The sequence below is a fragment of the Solea solea genome, chromosome 4 (genome assembly GCF_958295425.1).
Source record: "Solea solea chromosome 4, fSolSol10.1, whole genome shotgun sequence".
NCBI classification, from domain to species: Eukaryota; Metazoa; Chordata; class Actinopteri; order Pleuronectiformes; family Soleidae; genus Solea; species Solea solea.
Window position 1 is genome coordinate 14,083,270 of NC_081137.1, and position 27,476 is coordinate 14,110,745.

General features: G+C 39.6%; 2 protein-coding genes across 4 annotated transcripts; both read right to left on the reverse strand.

Annotated features, from left to right (window-relative positions):
* Positions 1-144: 144 nt before the first annotated feature.
* On the reverse strand, positions 145-18,714 carry dhrs11a (dehydrogenase/reductase 11a). Of its 3 annotated transcripts, none has more exons than XM_058627289.1 (8): positions 18,455-18,714; positions 17,897-18,028; positions 4,217-4,426; positions 3,481-3,575; positions 2,901-3,030; positions 2,329-2,421; positions 2,180-2,245; positions 145-2,086 (listed from the first exon to the last, which is right to left on the reverse strand). In XM_058627289.1, exons 2-8 carry the CDS (start codon positions 18,026-18,028, stop codon positions 2,045-2,047), a joined length of 768 nt encoding a protein of 255 aa, XP_058483272.1. In that variant the 5' UTR covers positions 18,455-18,714; the 3' UTR covers positions 145-2,044. The 3 variants fall into 3 exon arrangements, with proteins under 3 accessions (XP_058483272.1, XP_058483271.1, XP_058483270.1); XM_058627288.1 differs by having other exon boundaries at positions 17,897-18,040; positions 18,454-18,714; XM_058627287.1 differs by lacking the exon at positions 18,455-18,714 and having other exon boundaries at positions 17,897-18,404.
* Positions 18,715-19,349: 635 nt separating this feature from the next.
* On the reverse strand, positions 19,350-26,930 carry ggnbp2 (gametogenetin binding protein 2). The gene is made up of 14 exons (XM_058626992.1): positions 26,819-26,930; positions 25,848-25,960; positions 25,047-25,127; positions 24,093-24,346; positions 23,676-23,774; positions 23,242-23,355; positions 22,941-23,150; positions 21,995-22,169; positions 21,689-21,877; positions 21,455-21,593; positions 21,233-21,358; positions 20,978-21,126; positions 20,679-20,897; positions 19,350-20,130 (listed from the first exon to the last, which is right to left on the reverse strand). The coding sequence occupies exons 2-14, from the start codon at positions 25,938-25,940 to the stop codon at positions 19,927-19,929; spliced, it is 2,052 nt and encodes a 683-aa protein (XP_058482975.1). The 5' UTR covers positions 25,941-25,960; positions 26,819-26,930; the 3' UTR covers positions 19,350-19,926.
* Positions 26,931-27,476: the final 546 nt, after the last annotated feature.

Genomic DNA, 27,476 nt, shown 5'->3' on the forward strand with positions numbered 1-27,476 from the left:
TCCTGAAAAAAACTATTAATAATGATGGTTAATAGATAATTATGCAACTCTTGTGCCATGTCATGTATAATAAAAGCAATTCACAAATTCCACAGCAAATGCCTTATCTCTGCAATGGCAAGAGAACACCAACAGACAACTTACTTCAGGGCAATCGTTTTTATTTATTAACTTGACGCGAAAATTCCATTGAACGATACACATTTCCAGGGTATACATGTGCAATGAGTTAGAATTCTCCCCGACATACGTTGCCAGTGTTTTCTTTTTTTATAACAAGACACAGATAAATCAAAAGTGCGGGAGAACTGTAATTACACTGGCAAAGAGAACTCCCATGTCCTTAACAAACAATGACATCTGCACTGGTTCCTTACACGAGGCTGAAAACTGGATAGTCAAAAGTGTCTGAGGGGAAAAAAAACATAGTGACAACAGGAACAGTGTGTAGGAGATAGTATTAGTGAGTATGAGGACACATCTATGTAGGATCAAACGTTAAAATATTGATAAAAAAATTATAAACAATTACTCTTTTTATTTTAATTCAAAAATGATATGTCATATGACCTACAAAAACAAAATGAACAAACAAACAAAGAACAAAACATGTGCAATCCATGGCATACTTTTCCCTCTGAAGTGATGGTCGAGTAGAATGACCATACAGCAGCAGCAGCAACACTGTTGTTGTGAAAGTTCATGTCTACTTATTGAACTTAGGTTTTTTGGTTCGTTTTTTTAGAGAAAAGGAAGTTTTCCTTTAACTTGATAACCAGTTTCGGCGTGTATCTTCCACCTTCCTCACATGCCTTATCAGCCTTATCAGCTCCAGGTGTGTGACAGCATTCTTTTTTGCGTGTATGGAAGCATCTGCCCATATTGCCCATGTAAACATTATTGCAAGAACAGCAAGGGGTTTAGCAGATGATGTTGGAATTGTGTGTACTAGTAACTATTGGACTTTTTTTGTATGGTCTGACCGGAGTGTTGAGTGTTATTTTTTCCATGGCTCGTTGAATACGTTCTGTGATACCTTTAATGTATGGCAGTGTGAGGGAGTTTTTTGTCTCCACTGATGCCTAGTGCTTGCTCATTGTGTGAACTGTTGGGGTTCTCTGCTTTCCTTGATGTTGTCTATGTACAGTGCCTTGAGATAATGTATGTTATGATTTGGCGCTATACAAATAAAATTGAATTGATGAATCCCTGGTTTGTTTTGATTGTGTTTATCCTTTCTTGGGTTATTTTCCTTTGTTTGTGTTTGGTTTTTTTCCCTTTTTGGATTGCCCAAGATGGGTATTAGCAGTTTCTTTGTGCCCATTGAATATGTTGGTCCTCCTCCTGTCTGTCATCCTCCTCTGTGATGCTGTTTGTGCAGTCTTATCATGTTCTGATAACTGAAATGTGTGTGCAATGGGATGTTCGGATGTCCAGAGTAGGTATTGGTTGGTGTGTGCAGGTTTTGCCTTCTTCTGTGTGGTGTATTTTTAAGTCCAGAAATGTTATTGTTTTTTCCTGTTTCCTGTGTGGCCTATCTTGGTTATTTCCACTTGGTCATCCACATACCGACAGCAGGGGGCGTGATCGACCAGTCAAATCTGACGGGAAGATCACGCCTCTGCAACATCAGCTGATAAGGCACATCACCACCTGACATCAGGTGACTGATCTGAGGAAAGTGGAAGATACATGCCATAACTGGTTAACAAGATACAGGAAAACTTCCCTTTGTCTAAAAAAACCAAAAAAAACAAAAAATAACTCTTAGCTGTTATTTGTTCCTACTGTAGTCTGGGCTCAACATTCACAGATACCAAGTTGCTGAATTCAGTAGTATTTTCTTAGTGGTTTAAAAAGTTTACACCCTTCATTTCCTCTCACAGCCTCCTTAAGGCTCCATGCCTCCCTTCACCACATCCCTGCAGATCCAGAAACAGCTGATTTGTTGTATCCCCCCTCTCCCCCAAGCCCAGCAGAGGTCGCTAGTGAGTCACCATGGCTGCTGTCTGCCTTCTCGCACACTTCAACTGCACTTCAACTGCTATGACACTTGCTCCACTGGCCTCAATTGCAAGTCTCCAATCTGATGTCAAGAAACAAGGGATATCAATACACAAACTAAACCAAACCACGCAATAAAAATGTATAAAAGCACGACAGAGAAAGAAAGACAAACCTGGACATGAGGCGGGACACTGAGGACATATGTGACTGCACTGGATATGTCCTCTGCTTTCAAGCACTGAGAAGAGGAGACAAGAGGTGTTATTCATTCAACAGTGTCCAGGTGAGCTAATTCTCTGAAATAAAACTATTGACTCTCACTTTTATACTTTCATACACAGCAGCTGCTTTCTCTGGATCACTGTTGTGGTGACGGAAAGCAAACTCTGTCTCCACTATTCCAGGAGATATACTCTGTGGAGAAAAAAAACACTCAGTGCTTACTGTTGTCACATACAGGAACACACAAAACACACCGTAAACGTCTACTGTGTAAAAGTACTTTGAATTGGTGTTTCACAAACTTTGTAAAGATAATTGTCGCTACATTGGGAAGGCAGAAAATGCTACTGCACTTGTAATAGAGTTTGAAGTTTGGTTTACTTGGCGTCTAACACTACATGTCTTTTAGAGTTGCAGGATTGCTGTGCTGGGCCTTGTGATTGGAATATTTGCATTTGCTGTGAGGTCACAACACAGAACAGCAACCGTGGGTCACACACTACATGATCTTTCACTGATGGATATGTTTCATCATGAACTTGTACATTTGGTCACAAAAACACTCAAGAATTGATACAGGAATTTATATATATATATATATATATATATATATATATATATATTTTTTTTTTTTTTTCCGTTATGCAGACTTTCGATCACTAATAACTTACTGTGACTCTGATGTGAGATTTAGCTGCTCGAAGCTCTTGTCGTAGCCCCTCAGTCAGAGCTGTCACGGCATATTTAGTAGCACTGTAGAAATGCACATCAGCGCTTGGAACCACTCGGTGCCCACTCATACTGTAAAAAGAACACAGAAGAAAGGGTGAAGATGTGAGATAAAAAAAAACCACATCCTGTATCTTAACACTTCTTACAGACATAGTTAATAAATGCTTAACCCCAGCGGTCTCTGATTTACTTACATTTTTTTTGCTGCCAACTAACTTCAATGCATTTGCTAAGGTTCTAAACATCATATTTTGTGTCTCAGTGGGTCTTCTCAAATTTAATTTTTTTCCTTAAGTCAATTTAAAGAACTATAAAAACAACAACAACAATATACTGACTGTACACTAAAGCTAATGGTACTAGAATACCAATGAAGGAAGTAGCAGTTCTTCATGTTTTTCCATGTCCACCAGGGGTCAGGTAAAGCTCCTATTTAGCTTAACTTGAAGAAACTGTGCAAAGTATTTCCAGAATAATCTTTACATTCGTGAGACCTTACAGTGTTGTGAAGTTTCTTACCTGTTAATATTAATGATGTGGCCATCATCCACATTCCTCTCTGTCATTGACTTGTATGCCTCACGGGTGCAGATAGACAAGGCTAAAACATTCACCTGCAGGGAAAGGCAAAGCCAGAAACTGTATATGTATACATATCTATATATTTGAGTCAATGTGTCATAGCACTATTTGTTAAGCTGACTGATGTCCACTGGGTCAGTGTGTTAGACCATGTGAATCTGCTGTTACTGTCCAGGTTGTGGCTGCTAATCTGCTCCTGTGGCGATACTCACGGATCCTAGGTTAAAGCCAACATGGTGGGAAGAGGGTCAGCGTGAAGATTATACACTGGCTAAAAATATACTGTTGTACACATTCATGTAGGCTGTCATGACAACAGATGGACGAGTGTTACGAATGCAGGGCTCCGGAGACAGGACTTTAAAACGGGGGGGTCTCCAGTGGTCAAGAGCTCAATGAATCAGAGTGTTAAATCCCAACAAGAGAAATAGTGCTGGCTTTCATTCGTGGACCTCTGCTGTGCCAGGCAGAGCCACTTAAAACTGCCTCTGTGAGGGGATCAGGATCTGTGTGTGTGAGTAGACCCATGTATCAATAAATCGCTGATTTAACTGTAGCACTCAGGCCAGAAAACAACTTCAGCTTGTCTATTTGAGCAGGGTAACCCTTAAAATAAAGAAAACATATACACATCTATGCCCATTCCATATACGAGTGTCTGAGGTCCACCCACGTCGATCATGTTCCTCCAGCCCTCCGTCTTTCCGCTGAGCAGTGGCTCACTGTGGGCCAGTCCAGCGTTGTTGATGCACACATCCACACCTTTGTGCAGTGTCTTGATTGCTGAAAACATGGACAGGATCTCCTCTTCGTTTGACAGGTCACACTTGTACGGGATCAACGTGCCACTGTAGCCGGCACTCTGACATTCAGCTGACAGCTTCTGAAAAACACAAATTAGGTGGCGTTTTGAAATCACAATGATATAGTTGTTATAAACACAAAAGTTTAAGAAAAATAAAACTGCATGTTGGAAGTAGAGCGATTATCTGGACTGAGACACTGTTAGCCAAGAGCTAGAAATAATTAACCTGCAGCATGATAATTGAGATAAGAGTCCTACCCGACAAATTCTCAACACTGAGGAGGCCAGGAGACACGCAGTCATAAAAACACCATATCAGTAGAGGGCAAGAGTTGACACTAGTGCAGCCCAAACCACTCCTAGTCTATGTTCTTCCTGATAATAAGCCTGTAGCACAGCGGGCTATACTTATAACAGGTCAGCTGGCTGTACAATACTGTGGAGCTTCATACAAACTGACAACACACCCACACCCCCCCCAAGATAAGCACAGCTGCACTGGTCATTGATGTCTCAGACTTGGTGTCGGTGAGGCATGCCCCTGGGTGATAAGGGCCAGGCTGGTGGCAGACAGAGATGATGCACTTAACAGTAAAAAAAATGATGTGTGAAAGGAGCTGGCAGGAGTCTTTTATTTATATGTCTAAATAAAAAGACCTTAAAAGTTAACATCTAACTAAATCCGCTGTACATTGCAATAATGAATGTTTAATGAATGCATGTTTTAAGGCTACCATATTTGGTACCTTGGAGTTGCATTAAAATATTTTTAGTGTGACTTTCCTTTATTTTGTCTGTGGTCTTATATACATACACATAAATATACATATATATCTATAGATATACACATATATCTATATATATATACACATGCATATATATATATCTATATATAGATATATATATATATATATATATGTATATGTTTTCCAATTTATATTTCTTGTGGTATAAGAAATGTTTATATTTTACATTTCTATTTATTTTAACTCTGTGTGAGTCTCTGTATAATTCTCGGTTGGAGAAACTGGAAATAACCCACTTTCCTCAAGGGACCGTCAGTGTTTTTGACATCTGAGGTGGTTATCCTTTTCCACATGACGGATTTTCACTGTTTCGGCCTGCATTGATTGAATTTTTTTTTATCCATATCACTACCAATGTGAGTGTGAGAAACTGAATGTTTCAACCCCTTATTCATTTTGTGTTTTAAAGTTACTTGTCACAAGTAGCAATCATAGAAGTACTCTTTGGAGTAAGAGTAGTCCATTTAGGGAATCAAAGATTCATACAAGTTCAAATAAGTACATTTAGTTTATTTCTTGTAATCACACAATGGAGAGCACATACCCCCCATACTTTTTTCATCATCAGTTTTTCAATTCAGCACTGAACCTTGCTTTCTAAAGGCAGAGCATGGAGTGTAATAAGACAGGAAGTCAGAGCTCAGAAATGTGTTGCACTTTCGGGGATAAAACTACATCAACTTGTGATAACATATCAAGACAGCAGAAGCAAGCAGAGAGGTGGAAACCATATTATGTCATAGTGTGATTAAATACAGCAATGATTTGGTATTCTCTGTTAAAATGTCTGACACCTGGACAAGGATACTAAAGACATGTACATTTTTGCTGATTGCAACAGCCACTGCAGCAGCTCCTTAGGGAAATGTAGTGTAAATGAGGGGCCTGCTTTTTATAATCAAGATGAAATTGGATAAAGGGATCACTCTGGCAGTTTTCCAACAAAAGGCATAATAGTGTGGATGTACCGTATCTCACACTAAGCCGTTTAACTTAGATTATCCAGAGAGAAGGTATTACTCGAATAAAGCTGCCAAAATACTACATCGCTGAAAACACGTATCTGTAAAGACTAAAACTACTCACTGTAGTGCACTGTAGAGAAGTGAAGCGGTCTCTTTATTGTGTGAGGTTGTGATCACATTCCTGTTCAGCTGCTGCAGTGGCGTCTTTAAAGAGATGTATCGGAGCTGCCTTTAGACCACAGCTCTTAAATTCACACTTGCATGAATCCCTGAAGGGACAGGCTTTCAGGAAGGAGAAGGCTGGCTCTTCTTCATTCAGAAGGGAGGTTAACATAAAGAGGAAGCAAGGCTTGTCTTTTGTTGGAGGGAGAGAACGATATTGAAGTGGGAGCAGTGAAGTGAACAGGCTGTGATCTTGGTCCAACTACAGGAAGTGCCAAGCTGTTAATGTATGTGGGTTCTGGCAACAACCATTTCTCAATGACAGCAGTGCTGCTACAGGAGCCATGTGTACAAAAGGTGAACACCCCAATCAATCAAATGCAACGTAAGAATCCAAAAAGTCAAATTGATGCAACTAGGGATATTCCAAAGAGCTCTTTTAGATAAGATTCCTCTGTCATTTATCTGCACTGCTAGTGCTGTGAGGCTGCAGGTACTGCTGGTAGAGGTAGAGAGGGAGGGAGAGAGGGAGAGAGGGAAGGAGAGAGAGGTAGAAAGAGAGAGAGAGGGGTGCAGCTCTGTTAGCTAAACCAGTGGAGTGTTTGTTTTCACCATGTCATTCAACCGTGACCACATTTGTGAAAATAATGCTGCCAACATGTTTGGTGGACAGGTGGTTTACATTTAAACTGTGTTCAAACAGAAATGTGTCATTGCTGTAAGCATGACTTAACACAACATGCACCTGCTCAATGAGTCAGCAGCCCCTAATTTGATTGAGTGCAGAGTGCAAGAGTGTGCTCAGGGCAGAGGACAGTGTGAACCAGGGCGGATCAATATGAAACATATTAAAAAATGAATTAGGTGATAAATGACAGCATGAGTCTGCTCCAAATAAAGCCCTGCTACAGTCTACAGCTGAGCTACATGAAGGACCTGCTCAGTTTTAATAAAGTAGCTGAAGGCCAGGGCTTGTGAAAAACCCTGCACCTGGTAATAAAGATCAGAGGAAGGTGCTCAGGGTGATCGCTGCTCCCTGATAGTTCAAAATTCCCAGACTGGTACAGCATTCAATTTCTGAACTACTCTATGTCCTTGCTTTATATCTTTATGCACAAACCTGTGCTCACGTCACCTGGGCAGTTATGTAATGATGCAATGAATACACATACTTATACACTAAGTAACTATTTGAGTCTTGATAAGACTCTTGCTGCTAAAAAGACAGATAATGTTACAACCGATTATAAAGCCTGTGTGTGTTACAGTAATGGGCGTAGATATACATGCCCACATAGTTTTATGCAATCATTCACCCATTCAAATGGAACTGGTGTAAATGGACCAGCAAAGAACTCCCTGGAGATGGAGAAGAGATAAAAATAAAGACGCCAAAGTGCTGAGAGCAGACAGGCTTTAAGGAAGAGCGCCCAATCGATAGCACAAGGCAATAGCCATTAGCAGAGCCTGCAGAGAAAATTCATTTGTGTCAGGTTTACACAGGATGAGAGAGGGCTCTGAAAAGACACAACACAGCCCTAATTCAGCCCCTCCTATCTTCAGCCTTCATTTCCTATCTCTTAAGTACCTGTGACACACTAAACTGTTTTTCCTGTCATAATGAATTTTCATTCTCATTACTGAGACTGTTGTCTGGTGATCACACAAAGTGTGGAGAAGGTAGTGGAGGGGAGGAGTGGGGGAAGGCTGGCAGCCATTAAAACTGCCCAACAAGAATTCAGATTCCCCGATGATTTTCGCTGTATAGCAAAGAGCCATAGAGTGTATGTTATGAAATGTTTTCGGAATCTCTTGAACCGCATACCGCCAACTTAACAGAACGTGTCCTCCCAGTTGTGATGCTTTACTATGCCTAATCCTTTTCACTCAGTATCCAAAATTATTATAATTATGTGCTGTTATGTGACATTTTTGACATTTTGTGAATTGTTTTTAAATTTTGCCTTTGCACAGGCTCACCACGCAGGGGGTCAAAGGTGAAAGCAGGCTGATTGCAGAAGGGCTGAAGGGATGATCTCTTTTTCACACACAGCAAAAGATTGCCACTAAAAAGGTCTAAAGGTTGAATGGGGTTGTTTTATTGCACTTCCGTGGGATAATCTAATCAAGAACACTCATTGTTAGTAACAACATTCATCGATAAGACTTTGGATTTTCTGGGGAGTTCCATGATCACAGCAACATTTGAGAAACCAGTAGCAATTTGAAATAATACCACAAGTGTCAGCAACTGTGCAAACATAAGGAAGACCAAATTAAGTGCTGCTGGGTGAGGAAAACCAGAAAAACCCTTGTTTGGTATGAGTATCTAAAATGAAAAGGCTTTTATAACCATGGTAACCTGGGTGCTGGGTAACAGACTGGTGTAACCAGTGTGGCTGGATGACATAATCCCAAAATGATAAAAAAAAGTATTTATTTAAACTAAATAAGAAAGCGTGACATTTCTCTGATGCCAGATTAAATACAGAGAACCCACAGGCAACAGAAGACGAAAAAGTGACTCAATTTGTGTTGTTTGTAGTTGAAACATGTTGGGGGTTGACGTTTCCCTTGTGAACAAGCAAATCACATGTCTCCTTTTTCCTCATGTGATGGGTTTTTTCTGAACCTGATGCTGCATAGTGGTATAACAAGACATAAGGGCAGCAATAACACCAGCTGTGAGAGCCACATAGCAATACGTACTACTTTTGTGACAACTCGAGTTCCAAGCAGACATTGGACAGTCTCATGGAGACAGTGTTGATCTGACATGAGCCAAAATGAAAGCCTTTCAGGCTGGGCCAGCTTGAACCGTCTCTGCAGTGTGTGAGCTTGGAGTAGCCATAAAATGTTTCCAACATCAAACAAACACCTAGTGACACCAAATCCAATTGGACTGCAAAGCTACAAACAATCACATTTGCATTCTTTGTGGTAGGCCCTAGCACCCAAATGGAAATTGAACTTGGTGAACTCAGACTGTCTTTTTCTTGAAGCTTAATTTAATTATTTAGCTTTAGACTGCTTTCTTTTTGATTCTGCTCTCTACAAATACACACCCAATGAGCACATTAGTAAAAACACCAAATTAATACTGAAAAACACCTCCCATAGCTATGAAAACAGCCTCTGGTTTCTTTCTGAAGCTCCTGACCTGTACCTGCAGGAATGTATTTACTGCATTGCTGCTACATAAAGTAACTGCATGATAATTGCATACATACGCATATGTTACAAGTGCTGGCCTGCTGTTCCTCTAATCAAATGAGCACACATGCTTTTACAAAATCCAAAATATACTTTTTGAGTAATGCTGCTCAAAAACAGACATACAAACAGCCAAAAATATGACCTCCTTGATGGGGTAAATAAAAGATTACAACAACAACAACAATATAATAAATGGTTCAATATAAACCAATCAAACAAAACATTACAAACTGGTGATTTGTTTTGATGGGGTGACAGATGGGTACTTCTAAATATCTTATCTATGGTTTTGGGGCTTGACCAAGTACTTTGAAAGGATTTGTGAAATGCTTCTTGTTTTTGATATCTACAATTACTGGTTTAACTTTCATGCAGGAGCAACAAATATGAAAGAAACAAATATACATTTTCTGACATTCATAACAATAATTATAGATACCAACCAACTCACTCTCTCACACTCACACACAATATGAAAAGCAAGATTCCAGCAAGTCTTCAACAGGGGCGGGAAACACTCTCCCTACCCATCATAGTGGGAGGCCCAGGGAGAGAATGTCAGTGCCAGTAAACCTTACACCTTGAAAGATAAGAGCAGAGAGGGTTCATAGCAGTGGTGCAGGAGTGACTCAAAGAATACACTGACTGAGCTGTCGAGACAAATCAGACCTAGTAATTGTATGAGACATAGCATAGCAGCAGTAAATGGCCTTTATTTATTTTTTTAACAGCAGATGATTAGATTTTTTAGCAGGAAAAGGGCAAGCGTCAGTGATAACATTTAACGATGGCTCTGTTCAGTCAGTGAGATACGACAGTGAGCCAGCATGCACCCGGAAACAGAGAAAGCGAAATGGAGCTCAGAGATCAAGCATTGCGGTACTGACAAAAACTCAATGATGAGTTAATGAGTTCCAGAGAAAAAAGCTTCTTTAGAGGGGTGTCCATCCATCCATCCATCTCTGATCTACTGTAGCAGTTTATTCCAGGAATACAACATCCGGCCATTGGGCAGGAAAATCACGTCTGAGCTGCTTTTAGCTACCTTAGTACAGGGTGCATGCTGGCTCACTCTTATAATGCCCTTAGTTAGATATACTGAACAAAGCCTTCATTAATGCAATAACTCCTTTTAAACTTTTCACTGTGGAAAAGACCTATATGTACAGGGGAAGTTTCAGTCAACAAAAAAAGTTGAAATTAGTTTTAGGTTTCTTTATCAGCATCGTCTACTTTTATCATATTAGTTAGACCTCAAGAAAACGGTGGATTTATAACACTATATGTTTTAAATTATTTGATAATCAATTACCTATTGCTATATTTTAGGCTCTTCCTTATGTAAGGTAAAGACATGAGCCACTGATGCTACTGTTTGTAAGAAAGCCTGCTTACACGTGGTAGCAGTTTAAGATTTGACTTTGATTTATGGAGAAAAGATTTATGGCATCACTCAGTATGTTTACATGCACAGTTTAATCGAGTTAAGGCTAAGTTAAGACAGGCAACTTGCCGAGTCGCAGTATACATGTGAAGGAGTAAATCGATTTATTGGCCATGTACATCTGACTCTGCCATCGCAGGTGGGGCTGTATCTAAGCTAGTGTGTATTGAAGCAGTTTCCAGTAGACCATTACGTCACAGAACAACAAACCACAAGATGGACGGTGTGATGGATTGTGCTGTGGTTCTGTATGTTTCATATCTGCTGTAAATGACCGAAATAAATAAATAAATAAATGTTAATCGTGATACAAATTAGATTGAGCATGGCTCTTGTGGTTGCTTTGTTGTCTGGTAAAAAAGGCACCGCTGCCATACAATCTTTTCTGGCAACAGTACTGCAGTTAATATTAATACGTCGTCCCCTTATAAGTCCAGGTTAAAGAGGAGGGAGGTCGTTTTGGTGCATGCACAGAACGCCAAGTCCAACTCCAAATCTGATTAATACAGTACATGCAGGAGTAATCGGACTATGAAAGCCTGGCTCGATTTTAGTCGGACTAACTTGTTACATGACATTGTGTATGTAAATTGTAGGTGTCTACAGGTCACCTACATAGCTCTGTGGTTGCCCATGTTTTGGCCCAATACATCTCACGTGACATAAGCTTATTATTGCTATTATCTAATTAAGTGTGCAGGTGAGGACTGAAGACTTTAATCTTTTAATTCTGATATTTTCTTCTTAATGATAATAATAAATATTTTATCTTCTCGCCATATAGTATGGAAGTCCCTCATATAACAAACTGCTGCTTGGGAAAGATCCATTCATGAGTAGGTGCTGTTATTTGTTGTGTTGGTGTGAATGACGCTTCTCTTGGGAGCAGAATCCATGGACACATGGGTGAAGTATTAGACTAATAGTCCATAGTCAGCTCACAGCTCTAGTGGAAAACATGCAGTCAGTGGAAAAGCTTTCTGCTTGGGTAAGACAAAAGCTTAAGAACTGAAGAGGTCATAAGGTGACTTAATGAGATCAGGAGAAAATGTTTATGGGAAAACTGCAGGGGAAGACAGCAGGGCTGCAAGTGTCATGTCTAAACACACAATCTTAAAACACAGTGAGTGGACTATTTATAGAGACTGTGCACTTGGGATAAATTTGGATTTGCAATAGTTGCGTGGCTTTAGGAAGAGTTTAAACACTTATTAAACTGTGTTTTTGCATCACTAAGTTTTAATATGAATAACAGAGATATAATATGGATGTATTATATAAAAAACAAAAAACACAACACAAATTAAGTGATGCATACTAAGTTAGATGTACAGCTTTTTGACTTGTTTCCAGACACAACCAAAAAGAGTTGGCTGAGACAGCTTCAAATTTAGAGACACAGAGTCCCTGATTGACTTTGTTTTGTCACCTCAGCCTTTTAAGCATGACTAATCATCTTTTGCATCCTCAGAATGGGAACCAAATCAAAGCTGTTCAGTCGTGGTCTAAGCTTCTGATTCCCCTGCCAGAAGCTTTTAATTTAGGATTTATTCACTCACATAAAAGATGCTCAGGGTAGTACAAAGTGTAGAAGCTTGTGCTTTGTGTAGGGTTGTATTGACAGGCAGCCAATCAGACAGAAACTGAATATGACCAGCCAGAGTGGTGGTTGATGAGCCATAATCATTGATAGGTACAATATTCTAAAACCTGTGATAGCCTTGCAAATCTGAGCTAAATCTGACCTAAATATGAAAGGCTATCTGCACTGAAAATCCCCCCCAAAAAATTAATCTGTCTTCCACAATCATTTGACATCTTCTCTCCATCGCCTCAATGACTAAACAAACAGGTGTACTATCAAGACAGATCTGTTCTTTCATTCAGCCTGTGTTGACAAGTGTGACTACAGATAAATCATATACAATTCAAAGGACAAAGAGGGAGTTGAGTGATTCTTCTGCATACAGGCAAAATCTATATTTTCTATAGATGCATAGGCAACCATTGAATTTGATTGATTATGTGACAGACCCCACCCCATTCTGCCCTCTGCCTCTCCTTCCCCAGAGCAACATGACGCTAATCTCCTCTACACCAACCTTCACTCAGAGTACACACATAAAAAACAAGAAGGCAGATTGTGGGAAATATGGACAGCAAATACATTTAGAACTTTTATCCAACTTTAGATTAAGCAGTTTTCTATATGTATATGGAATTAACTGGTCAAAAGAAGTAAATAAATACACAGTGACGTTTAACATGTTGTTTCTGGAAAATATAATGATTACCTTCACTAAAGGGGCATTGTATTTGTATGTTCACTGGTTTGTCTGCAGGATTATGCAACATATTACAGTGACTTGCACTAAATTGTGAAGTGAAGGGGCACGATGAGGAACACATTACGACCCAGTTCAAAAGGGCAAAGAAAGGACTTTTTTAAATTTTCATTTTTGTTGGGATTAGCAGAAGCAGTTCATTCTCCCATAACGGTATTTACGACTGCACCATGTTGTGCTTGATAAGCACCCTTTACTACACTTCAAACACAGATATGGGCTATGTGGGCTGAAGCACCATGGGGGTTTGTGTAAAAACAAACAAACAAAGCCCTAGTAAGTCAGTAATTATGTGTCAACCTCTTTCTTCAAAACAGTTTTGTGCTCAGACAAATGCTTGTTACATGGCGACAACCTCATAAACAACATGCATCATTAATGCTGCAGTGTTTGTTTGAACTACTGAGAAGGTACATCTTGGACTGCACTGTCTATATCTCACTTACAAGTTTTTTGGGGCGTCCCAATAGTCAAGCCTTCATTTCACTGTCTCATATCCAAATCTTCTTTTGGCTTCTTTCCGCCAGAGCGGATCATCTGCCTCCATCTTGCCCGGTCCCTAATGTTCTCTTCTGTTACACCAACTATCTTCATGTCCTCCTTCACAACATCCATGAACGTGCTTTGTGGTCTTCCTCTTTTACTCCTGCCCGGCAGCTTCATCTTCAACATTGTTTGTCCAATATAATCACTATCCCTCCTCTGCATATGACCAAACCATCTCAACCATGCATCACTTACTTTATTTCCAAGCTATTCAACCTGAACTGTCGCTCCTATATAATCATATCTAATTCTCACTCCCAAAGATCTTCAGCTTTGCCGCCTGTCTTTTAGACAGTGCCAAGCCATATATCATAGCAGGTCACTCTTCCACTATTGCTACTATCCTTTTGTCACACATCACCCCTGATGCCTGCTCTTCTTCACCTCTCTTGTGCACTGTCCATTACTTTGGATGGTTTTGGACGGATTTGTCTTATTCCCAAATAACAACAAAAATATTTAAGACGAGAGTTTGCACTGTGAAAATATTTTCATCTTCTTCCATAGAGTTAAAACTCAATGTCCTTGTGTTTTGAGGGTTTTATTCAAGAGTTAATGAGAAGCTGTGCTGCTGCTACTTGGATGCAGCCCCGTCTTCTCCATTCCTGAACAGAGCCCATGGTGACCACACGTTGGCCTTCAGCTCCCTGCTCCCCCACTGCCTATTGCGTAGTCTCACAGAGGGCAAGAAAATACCACCGCCACAACTCTCTCTCTGTGTTTTGTTTACAAAGACAATCAAACACCTTTAATATTTAAACACATTTCCCTCATTCACCACCACTTTATCTGGTCTAGGAGAGACCAATTATGTTGGACAAAAAAAACATCATACAAGATTTAATTTTCCCTAGTCAAGAAATAAGCAGTGAAAGGCAAGTCAAGAACAATTACTGAGTGATAGAAACCCCCCACTTTAGCGGCATGCCAGGTTTGGCACAAGTACAGCAAGAACCCAGTTTACATTGCAAAGAGAGCACAATACTGGCTTTGTCCCCACACTCACACAGACATCTTTCTAAAGTATTGTACATTCTCTCATGGAATGAAAGAGATAGAATCCAGTCACTTTATACAACCTGACATCTATCTATAGTTGGGCAAACTGCTGATTTCAACTATTGTAATCCATACACAGGGAGATTTCAGATTACTCTGGCTGTAATGCAGTGAATGCAATGCTGACATTAGAGTTTTATTATGTAAAAGCTCTATAAAGACTTTTAAATGTTGTGAGTGACCTTGTTTAAGTCTTGCACAAGACAGAAGCAGGAGCTGAAACAAGCTGTAGCAGTTAACTATTGACAGCAAGGACCATGTGACCTCAGTATGAATGGCGGGAGGCTGCTGTTGTGCAATTCATACTCGCTGTATGCATGTTTGGGCATGGGTGTGTGCAAGTGTCTAGTTAAGGTGGAGAAAATGCATGCATGTGAAATGTGCAGCAGTAGAAATGACACAGTACGGTAAAGAGATGAAATGATTAGTTGTTTTATTACTTTATTGTCTTAAAAATAAATCTCTGCGCTATGATAATCGAACCTTTGTTGTAGTCTGCTTTAGGGCTGCACTAACAATTGTTTTCATCATTTTCATCGATTAATCTGTTGATTATTTTCTTGATTAATCGAGTAATCATTTGGTCCATAAAACACCAGAAAATGTTGAATAAAGTTGATCAGTGTTGAAATGATTCCTTTGTTATATGGAGCAAAGACGTCAAAAAAAATTCACATTTACGAAGTTCTGAATATGAAAACTTGTTTTAATTATAAAAAAACAACAACACTCAAACCAATTATAAATATAATTGACAATTAATTTAGTAATCGACATATCAAGTACTTGTTTCAGCTCTGGTCTGCTGCAGGCAAAAATAAACTTGCTGTTTATCACTAATTAAATGAAATCCCTTTTAGCTTTAGTCAGACCATTGGTTTAACTGACATTATGAGCTCCTGAGAAAACAATTTATCAAATAGAAATAGTAAGATTAATCAATATTGAACATGACTGGTTCCAGCCTGAGTACTGAAAAAGATACTACAGGGAGGTAAGGATTGAGGTGGGATGACTATTTATAAAGACACACCCCTTGCTTGTGTCTTTAATAAACAACTTGACAGTGGAATATCAGAGGTCATCAGTTTTTTACATGTAAGGTGATATCACATTGATGTTTCATTGTTCATAAATGCTGACTGACCTAAAAGGCAGAGTGGCCTTCGGCACTTATATCAACCATGAACTACAGTATGATGTACTGTACCTAATTCATGTCTTAAGTTAATCATTCTTTCAACTCAGTTACAATTTGTTGTAACCAGTTATAAATCATGTTGCGAATAGGATGTTGACACATCCTATTCGCTAATGTCGACCCACTGAAATGGTGCCTGAAAGCATGAGAATCTATCAAATTAATAAGTGGTAAACTAAATGTTTGAAAAAATACATTTAATTCGCTACTAAATGTTACAGAGCTTTTATTACTCACACTAGTGCTCACAAAATAGTACATGACATAACATGCCACAGTGCAGTGCCTAATTATTGAAACTAAATACAGTATTGTGTGGTTGCCAAGCGCCACTACACTGGTATTAGAAAAGTGGCAAAACAGTGCTCAACATTAATGTAGCAGCCATTCTGTAGTCCACAGGTAGAAGCTATGACAACCGAAGAGTGAGGAGTATGTAGCTTAATCATTGGCTGACAAGATAAGCAAGGTGCACTCAATGCATAATGACTTAAGATCAGACAAGAGTTGGTGGGGTGGGGACTGGGGGACACAGTAACCTTTGCTGTGGGGCTGAACACTTAATTCCACTCATTTGTTTTCAAATAGAAATTCCACTTTGATTCAAATCAATTTGGAAAAAGCAGACAGCAATATAAGTAATATTTTTTTAATGTTCTTTAATGTTCTATGACAAACTGTAATATATACTGGAGACAGTACATACCTTTAAGTTATCATTCTTACAATAGAATATAGTACTGATGGTATTGTGTGCTAATGCTCCAAAAGGTTGTTGATCTATTACATAGTGGCTAAATTAAAACCTCAACTTATAAAAATTAAGTCGCAAATCCAATCTGAAAAATCTCAAGTGAAAATCAACATCAATTGATAAATAAATACCTCAAGCATTTAATTTAGTAATTTAATTTTTAGATAAAGACATAAAAAATTACTTTCAGAGGTCATCCATCCATCTTCTATCACTTTATCCTCCACATACGGGCACTGGTGCAAATCGCCAGGTAACATAGGGCGAAAGACCAGTCCATCACAGGGCCACATAGAGGCAAACCATCCACTCACACCTACAGTCAATATAGTGTCCAATTTGCCTGATCCCCAAATCTGCATGTCTTGGGACTGTGGAAGGATTCTCCTCAGAGACCCACAGGCATGAGGCATCTACTGACACCTCCTCTTTGGAAACTGAGGCAAGGCAGCTTGATTACCAGAACAAGTATATACTGGCAGAGATTTAATTAGGGTTTGACAGGGTATCCTGCTAACTCCAACCAACAAAAGGTATTTTACTTGTCAAAATAACAAAACACTGACTCCCTGACAGTTTTGTGGATGCTGCTCTGCTCCCACTGAGCACAACCGCTCACCTAAGCAGAGTGGGTCAACCAAAACAGCAATTATAGGTCACTATGGACTTTGTTAACATAGTAAATTGGAAAACACAGCTTTTGGCATAGATAAAGACCTCACGAGATACGACCGTTGATTCAAAATGTAGCTCATTTCAAAGTAATGGGAACAAATTATGACATAATTGTGAAACTATTAGAATGAATGGGGCACCTTTTATTTAACTGAGTTTAAAAAATGACTCGCTTACAACAAGCAGAGTTACAACAGTGTGTTTTCACGAGATGACATAGGGGCTAATGTTAGCTAACTGACAGTTAACGTCAGTTAGCGAAGACAGTTAACCTCAGTTAGCCACTTTGTTGTTGCTCTAATAAAGCTAGCTTCTCTTGTTTGTCGGAAAAAACTTAACTCACAGCTACTTATGGTATTCATTTGTATTACACACCTCTATTTTATTGACATTCCTGGCACAGCCGACCACCTTCATGCCTTGCTGGACTAGTGTCCGGGCTGTAGCCGCTCCAATCCCCACCGAGGCTCCGGTCACCAGGGCCACTCTGCCTTTCCACCGCTCCATCTCCCAGTGTTGCCAGTTGGAAAAAACAGAAATATCGTACTGTGACTTTAAAATGATCGTATTTTGACAAAAACCTACCACACACTGAAACAACCAGCAAAAGTGCCGGGATACCTATGGGCACCGTACCGTACACTATTAACAAGGAGGTTTCGTCATAAAAGGCAACTGTTCATTGCGTCACACAGTAAATGTCTATGCGTCACACAGCAACCACATCCGATCTTACCGTTTTTTTATAATAAAAGCCAAAATATCTACACACCGCGCGACTGGCTTTTAAGAATAATCACAGTGCTCAACTTAATGTATGAATTTCATGTCCGGTTCCGAATCGCTGTCTTGACACTGAAGCCTAGGAGACAGCTGAGCTAGAAGAACTCGGAACTCAAACTCAAAATTACGGTTTACACAAGTAAAACTAACCGAAAACTGCTGCTCCAAAGTGGTGAATCTCCTCCGCTCCGACACAAACCAACGAAACAGCTCCTGTGCTGTGTTTGTTTGCTCACTTCACACTGCCCGGCGCGGTCACTATTATACAATGTGTGATTTATTCAAATGACGCGATGCAGCAGCTAAAACCCCTGCTGTGTTCAGTCCAGTCCATGCAGCATCCAGGACAGTGGCAGCAAGTGTGCGAGCCCGGGTTCACGCGCACCGCTGGATGAAATATGAAGAGCAACGAAACGAATCAATGTGTGGTTCACATTCAACTCCCACTTTCTTATTTGAGCCCCCAGTCCTGGAGTGCTCTGCATACGCGAGTGTGTACCGCCACCTATTGGAAATTATTGGAAATAGTTCATTTCACTTCAATCTGTCAGATTCCTCCAGATATATTATGGGCAAGGTCGGTGTCCGGCTTAATACATTTTCAATGGGGAAACTGCAAAATATTTTCCAAAATAAAATATAATTTAAAAAAAAAAAAATCCTTTCACACTTTCAGGGATTTTTGTGTTATAGTGCAATACAAGAAGAGATTTTAACTGAAAACATTGGAATACGGTTTCATAAGTTTTTTTGATGGGATTTAATAGGTAACAGGACAAAATATCTTTAATAAAAAATATGTAATTTTAAGATTATCAGTTTACTTAGAAGTGCTCAATAATCGGTGAGAATCTCTTTCATTTTTAGGGGCCTCCAAAACTCAACTTTTTCCAGGAACCTGAATATCTATCTTATACTGTATTTAATCTAAATCCCTACTTAGACTTACAGTTAATAACACATTTTAAAGTCAGGAGTCAAACAATATAGGATACAAATATAAACTGTCACAAATTAGTCAAGTAAAAAATAAAAAGAACAAATGTATATTGCATACTAATAAATATTCTTTATTTAGTAAATTTTGCACATTGCGCTCTTATCACACCCAAATTCATATTACAAATGGATGTTTATTCTCTGTAAAATCTTAATTAGAATTTCTGTACACATTAAATGGTACAACCTTACTTCTATAGTCAAGTGTCACCAAAGACAAATGAAAGACACCAAAAAGAAAACAAAAGAAATCATAAGACTCCTAAAATGGATCCCTAAAGTCACAGCTTGTAAAGCATGATTACAGATTCCACAGTGCTCTTGCCCAACATCCCTACAGGAGACTGACAGAAAAACAGCTAGGCTTGGTCAAAGAGAACAATTACATTACAGTGATGAGAAAGTGGCAGACAATGTAAAAAAAAAAAAGAAAAGAAAAAGTGTGTTTGTGTATAAGTGCAAAAGAGAGAGAGAGAGAGAAAGAGACCAATAGAAACTGACAATTACTTTCAAGGAGATGAGTGAACAAGACACCAAATATAAAGTCAGAAGTTTGTCTTTTCTAAACACGTTGCAGCAGTGGTCATGAGTGTTTCTTCCAGGGTAGGGAGTCGTTAGTGCTGTTAGTTGACACTGGTGGTGGCAAACCACTTTCCACACACTGGCTTACTCTGCTCAGTGGAGCGGCAATAGTTGGTGAACTTTTCTTTCAGTAGCTGTCGGTACTGGTGGCGGTTGTTGTAGAAGGACTGGTTTCTTTGTAGAAATGCCTGGATTTCGTCCTGTGTCAGACAGTTGTCTTCATCAGAGCTCACCTCTGAATCATCCTGGATAAAAAAAAAAAAAAAAACACAGCAGCACACAAGGTTAAATAAGTCAATCATAGAGCAGGTTGTACACCGTGACAAACTGTCTATTTCTATTGATAGTACAGTAGGCAGAACTTATTTGGTGCCATTGCTCAATAATTCCATAACCTTTAAGCACAAGGAAATCAAGTGATGTCAGATAGAGAACATCATCTCTTCACCTCCTCATAACTAAATCTGAAGCATCCCAGGAGAGCAGACACACTAATGAATAATGATAGTTCGACTATGACTAATCTGCATACAGGTCCCTTTGGTGAAACGATTGCTACTTTTGTAACAACTGTCTAAGCTGCAAGAAACCTAAAAATACAAGAGTGTAAAAGAGTCAGAAAATAAAAACAAAACACAAATTAGCTGTTTTAGAAAAGTATGTACTTTTATGTTTAACTGATAAGAGCTCAAGACATAAGTGCGAAATCCCAAAATGTTAATCATTTTAACAACCTGCAGATGAAACTCAAATTTTTTTTATAATGCAGCTTTAAATTATATTTCTTACTAACCAGAAGTTCCACAAGACTCTTGTTTGCCTCTGGATGACTAGCGTGAAGGTTCTTATGATGTACTGTCCACGGTAAACGTTGTGCGATGCTGGAAAATGTATTGCCACATAAAGAGGAAACGATTTCTTTGGTTCGGCAAGTGTGCGATGATGATGATGATGATGGACTGTGGCCTGTTGTATTTCCAGCTGACATGCAGCCTTCACCACATTTGTGTCCCTGTAGGAATGCACACACTTGGTAAACACCTTGGTATATTCTGTATACAACAGGTGAAATTCTCAAGCTTGTTCACTCACCTGGTCATTGCATAAGCCCTTGCCCTTCCTTTTTTTTTTTTTACTCTTGCTTTGAGAGTTTTCCTCAGAGTGCTTCCAGCAGTCCACACAACTGTCTATTCCATCCTCTTCCTTGTCTTCAGCACAGTGATGAACACTTGAGTCGTCGCCTTCAGAAGGTAAACAAAAACATACTATGAGAACGACACCACACTAGCTGCCTGTAATGGTTTTCAGAAGGCGGTCATAAGTATCTCAGGGCAGCTCAAGCCTGACCTGCTTCATCATGGTTGCAGATCCCTTCAGAGCAGGCTACGTCAGAACCTTCTCGTGATCCTATCTCACTGCCTTCTACGCTTGAGGAGTAGCCACAGTCACTGCCATTGCTGTGGGTGGACAACTCTGAAGAAACGGGCAAAAGCACATTTTATATTCACAGACATTATTCATCCTTATAATAGTCGTCTGGATGTTAATGTCTCTTATGTGCATCTTCACCTTGTTTGGTGTCGTTTGGGCAGGTACAGGAATTGAGTCCTTTGGAGGCAACACCCTCCTCACAGCTGGCCTCCTCCTCCTCCTCTTCATCATGGCTACCACAGACTTTGCAACTGCCCTCCACAAACTCCAACGAACCCTGTGGCACATTACATGTGTAAGACTGAAGCAGGGGAACAAAGTCCTCTGTGTGCGTGTGATGATTTATGTCCCTGACTGTTAGTAGATGGTTACCTCATCCAGAATTGTGTCTTTGTCCTCTGCCTCCTGTTCACTTATGTCAAACCCACACTTGTTCTTGCGTCGGTTTTTCCGCTTTTGCCTCTTTTTCTCCTGCTTCAGCTCTTTGGCCCTCTCCTCTTCAGACAGCTCCTCAACAAATTGCTCTAGCCGACTGAATCCCTGCATCTTCTCCACCGCCATCTATGGCCATGATAACAGACATAATATAGTATTACACAGCCATAATGCGCTAACTGATAAATAAATAAATAAATAAATAAATAAATTATAACATATACACACTTGTTCAAAGCTTACCTCAAAACCTTTGCGTAGTGTATCAATTCCCAAATGGAACAATAACTGCCAAGTCTGCTCCTCTGCTCGTAGTTTCTGCCAGACCCTGTGCAGCCGCTCATAGAGGTGAATACCCAGACAAGTCAGAACCTCCTCCTGTGCAACGTCAATGGTTTTGGCATGTCTCTCTCTGCGTCTTTAAGAAAATACAATAATCAACTGGCCATATAAATACAAGAACGGTCTCTCCCTTCACTCCTAGGCGAATGTGATTGGCGACCATTGTCACTGCAGCTTTGTTCAGACTGCCAGAATAAGTAGTTTATTTTGCAAATCAAGCGTTTATGTAGAGAAGTTTTGAGAGTCTCGACAATGTCAATACCAGTGCTGCACCCCTTGTGGCTCAGTGAAACTGGCTGTGACCACAGCATAGAACATTGCAAGATATATTAGTCTCCTAAATCTCCAGAAGCAGATCTAGGATATTTCTAAGTCAGAGGCCATAAAGGACACAGAGGGGGGCCAAAATCCATGCACACTTCACCAGTCTCAAAGAGAATATATTAACAGTGATGAGGTACTGGTATTGGTGCATTCTAAAATTCCTCCCCATTTTGTAATAATTGTTTTGTTTCTAATAATTTGGGCCATGATTGTAACTGAAACACAAGTTTGATTAATTGCACACAGCCCTACTGTGCATGTAAACCTAGTGAGTGACTTTTTCTTGTGTGACAAAGGAGTTGCACTACACAGCGTCCATGTCTTCGGGCCTTGCCACAAACATGGCTACACCTACATCCTTACCAATGTAACATATGTAGATAGGTTGGTTATGTCTAGACATATAAGACTGATTAGATCACTTGCAATTTACAATGCAGAAAGTTTGCCTGAAAAGATCTGATTTGATATAAAGTCTAATTTGTCTGAAGCCTGAACATGCCCTGTACAAAGCTTTACTTACTCATAACCCCCTGCAAACTCAGGCTCTGCCCGGCCGAGCAGGTGAGCGATGAAGTCTGTTTCACAGCACACATGGATGTGGTGCTCGTGGGGGCAGCAGCACAGTCCCTCATACAAGGCGGCACAGTAGCCCTTCTCATTACTGGAGTCCAGCTCCCCCACCAGGATGTTGTATGCCCGCAGCACTTTATTCTTACAGTCAGTGCAAAACCTGCAAAAACGACACAGTTAAATCATGACAAATGATCCAGGTCTTTTTGAACTCCCAACTGAAAACACAGGCTACAACAGTCACACTTTACCTGTGTTTACACAAGTATGTCTCCAGTGTCTCCAGGAGGCAGGCATTATCAATGAGGACCACCTCATCCCTGCACTCCTGAGACATAAGCTCCCATACATCCATCCAGCTTCCCCTGTAAGCAAACATATAGCAATGAAATCAAAAAGCTTACAATAAACTCCATTGCTTTAACCTGCATTGGAAACAAAGCGGTATAAACACAGACATTACTCTTTAGTTTATATGATGAATTTCAGTCTATGTTTCAATGTGCAGTCTTAAAATCAATTACATCAATTGCTGCTCGTAGGTCACCATTAAATTTGTTGTTATAGCAATGTCTTAAGACCATACGGTGCAATCATTTCTCAATCACTTTATAGGAGCACATCTTACTATATGATCTGACATCTGTTTGATGCAGAAAATAGAGGGAAAATCAAAATGACTTACCCCAAAGGTTTAGGTTTGTGTGTGTCTAAGGAGTGTAACTGGCACCTCTTGTTCTTTTTACTTTTTGGAATAGCATCAATCATGTCATTCAACCTTGACCTGTAAAAATAAAAACAACAAATACTTGCAAATTACATAATTCAATATATACATAGTTCAATGGCTATGTATTTATACACCCCATTGCCATATTCATTTAATAAAAGGACTTAACACACCACATCTGAAGCATACTTTAAAGGACAGCAGTGTTTTACCTTAGAAATGCATTAACATTATCTATTAATTCAGTAAAACCACAGAGCATTTGTTGTTTGTTTTCATATTAAGTTAAAAGTTTAGTTTTGGCTGGTTTGTTTTGCAGCAGTTTCAAACATTTTGCAGAGAAAATATAAAACAAATGTCTCTACATCTTACCCATGTACGTAGAAGAGGGTGTAAAGCTTTTTTACATCTGCTAAACAGGACTTGGTGAAAGACAGCAGACCCGTGGGTTTCACCGTGAGAGGCTCCAAAGCCGGGCTCCCTGATTCCACCAAATGTGAGAAGAGGCGCTCCACACTTCGCCTGCAGCCCACGCATGGCACCAGCTGAGATAATGCACTGTAAACCTCTTTAGTTGTCACCATCAGGGCAATATTCAGGTCCTGTTGCTTCAACTTGGAGTGATACTAAAAGTCGAGGAAACATAAATACAGAATGTCCTCAGATACTGACAAGTCACATGAAGACAAACTCACTCATGTTCACTCTTCTGCTACTGCTTTATCCTCCAAATGAGGATCGCGGGGGCAGCCATCAACTCTCACACTCACACCTACAGTCAATTTACAGTGTCCAATTTGCCTAGTCCACAAATCTGCATGTCTTTGGACTGTGGAAGGAAACCAGAGAAGCAAGAGAAAACCCACACACACACAGGGAGAACATGCAAACTCCATGAAGAAAGGCCCTTTTTCCGACCGGGCCACAAATCCGCGTCCTCTTGCTGCAAAGGAAAGAGTGCCAACCACTAGATGAAGACAAACTATGTACTAAAATTGTCACAAAAACATTGTCTCAGACTTTTGGACCCCATAGTTGGATTTCTGTGTGACTGTGACTTAAATAAAAAAATAAAAACAGAGGTAACTTGTGTATAAACATCAAGTGTGAAAATGTGACCAGTAACAGAGGACACACCCAAGATAAATTTGAAAGTGTGTACAATCTTGCTTAATACTGTTCACTTGAGATCAAACCTCTGACGACGGATGCTAATATCAGGTCTGAACAGAACCTGTGAGGATATACACACATGCATCCACACGGTCTCAGTGCTTCCATACATTTTTGTAGGCCCTATGTTGAATAAAGTTAAAAACACCTCACCTCTGAAAATTGTTTCCATTGTGAAGGGTTGATATCATGGCTGTCAACATTCATGATATTATCAGAAAATTCCATCACCATCTGGCAACATAAGATAGAACACAGTAGTTAATTTACATCAATGTTTTTGACACAATTGTGGGTCCTTAGATTACTAAAAGTAAGTATTACATGAAAAATAATCAAAGTCAAGAGTCATGATGCATCTTAATTCATCCACTGTAACAATAAAACAAAACATGTGCTGTCACAGATATACTGCTGGGTGTGTGCAATACACCCAGTGGTAAAAACTCCTTGAGACTATTGAAAATTGTTAAAAAAAAAAAACAATTGACACAAGTGGGTTCAAATTATATTTAGTCAGTTAAGTTTTTAGTGAGGGACTTTATAACCAGAGTTCATATCTGTCAACAGCCTTAGTGGCAGGCAGGTCAGTTAGTATTTTGAAAATGTAACATTAGTGACAGATTACTCTTTGTAATGTTTCACTAGGGCATATGACTTACGTTACGTCATAATATGGAAGATACAAGGTTCTCTTTGCAATCATCAGTGTTACACCTATGCTTCTTACAGATAATCTTATGTTAGATTTGTTTTCTTATATATAACTTAAGCTTTCATTATCTATTTTTCTGTCCTTCAAATAAACAGGGACTTAAAACAACTACTCCATTTCATTCTGCATATCAAACATGATGTAAATGATAGGGATACACTTGAATCAAACAAAGTAATGGTTATGTTTGTAATTTTAGTGATTCTTCTTATGGTCACGATAAAGAGAAAGCTGCTTACCGTCAGAGTATCGTCGATATACAGGGGGATCTGTCTGGAGAGGAAGGGGTACTCTTCTTCTCCTTCCCTGCAAACTGCTACCAGACGCGCCATGGCTGATTCCAGTGTCGCTTCTGCACGTGACACACAGACAGACACCGGCTGAACACATCTAAAGATTGCACGGGCTATAACAAGCTAATGCTAATCGGCAGCAGGTCATTGCAGGGTTAGCTTCGACAGCCAACATCACCTCGTCATCGTAATGCTTGTCTTCTCTACCGCCTGGCACACAATCAAGTGACAACACGTCAGCCAATTGTCAAAGTTGACAGAGTCTAATGCAGAGTTTAATGCAACTAGAACTGCTACAGTTCGTCAAGACTTTGCTTTGACCCAGATTTAATCAGCTAAGTTAGCTTAACAATGTGGGAAATGGACGCTCCTGTGGGTGAAGAGGTGTAAGGTTATTTCCGTACGCTGTATATACCTGTTTGAATGTCACACACACCATTTTAATCAAAAATGCATTTAATTACACTATTGTCAGTTTGTTTGGTAGAAAAAACAGCAACCAGCAGCTAGCCAGCTGAAGTTAGCCTGCAAGCTAATTGAATGTAGCAGTGTGGTTTTACAACTTGAGGAAACTGTATTTCACGCACCGTGTTTTTAAAATACTTATTCGTTATTATACCGTGAAGTTTATAGCACCCGGATATATTACAATTATATTATGAACACGCTGCAGTAACATGTTTCTTATACGCGGTGTCGACACCAGCAAACTTAGCTTACCTACTAGTTAGCTCATCTATCGTACGGAGCTAACGTTAGCAAGCTTGAATGCAGCTAATATAAAGTTAAAGTATGTGACTGGCCACTTCAGTGACTGTCGCCAGCTTCTTCACACTGACGATAAAAATGCGAAGCGTGAGCCGTCACATTCACAGTATGTACAGGCACCTGACTGGAAGTGTTGTGCTACTACTCACCAGCCTCTGAAAGTTCCCCTTAAAAATAAACAAGTGCGACAGTGAGTGAAGCTGCTACGGTGGCGGAATCTTCATGACTAATTTGACCTATGACCTGCGACGTAGTAAGTGACGTTATAATGCATATGACCACCAGAGGGCGTATTGTGCTATATTTTGAAGTTTAGAAAATGTTAATTGAGAATTAGTCGATTTATGTTCTATACAAATTTAAAATGTCTTGAAACTTAACACAGTGATTTCAAGGTCTGTTATTAAATGTTCATTTCATTCAGTCGTTTTACTGTCCCTGATGGGAAACTTGGACTAAAAGAGACATTGCAATTACAATAAGACACATTCATTATAGTGTTCTGTTCAAGACATGAACCTCTTGTAAAAAAATCTAAATGGAATAAAACGTATATGCTTTAAAAACACTACAATCACCTCTACCTGTCTAAAACATCGCATAACTTATTTAAAAAAGCTATTGCACATGGCACAATGCCAAATTTAATCCTATTATTCCTCACTCATGGGGCTCTGTGTGTTATCAATGTATTTGTTGACACAAATAATCATATGCATAAACTTAAGAATGCTGTGACACAATTTAAATTCAGTTTTCAACCTGAAAGCAACCACCGCATCATAGCTGACCCAGCATAGAATGAAG

Excerpts from the sequence above, each read along its gene's own strand:
- dhrs11a (XM_058627289.1), bottom strand. The coding sequence starts at position 18,028 with ATGGAGCGGTGGAAAGGCAGAGTGGCCCTGGTGACCGGAGCCTCGGTG. Across the intron at positions 3,576-4,216 it reads GCTGGAGGAACATGATCGAC|GTGAATGTTTTAGCCTTGTC; the intron begins GTGGGTGGACCT and ends CTTTCCCTGCAG. Across the intron at positions 2,246-2,328 it reads CTGTGTATGAAAGTATAAAA|TGCTTGAAAGCAGAGGACAT; the intron begins GTGAGAGTCAAT and ends TCCTCTTCTCAG.
- ggnbp2 (XM_058626992.1), bottom strand. The coding sequence starts at position 25,940 with ATGGCGCGTCTGGTAGCAGTTTGCAGGGAAGGAGAAGAAGAGTACCCC. Across the intron at positions 25,128-25,847 it reads ATATCGACGATACTCTGACG|ATGGTGATGGAATTTTCTGA; the intron begins GTAAGCAGCTTT and ends TTATGTTGCCAG. Across the intron at positions 23,775-24,092 it reads ACCCTCTTCTACGTACATGG|GTCAAGGTTGAATGACATGA; the intron begins GTAAGATGTAGA and ends TTATTTTTACAG.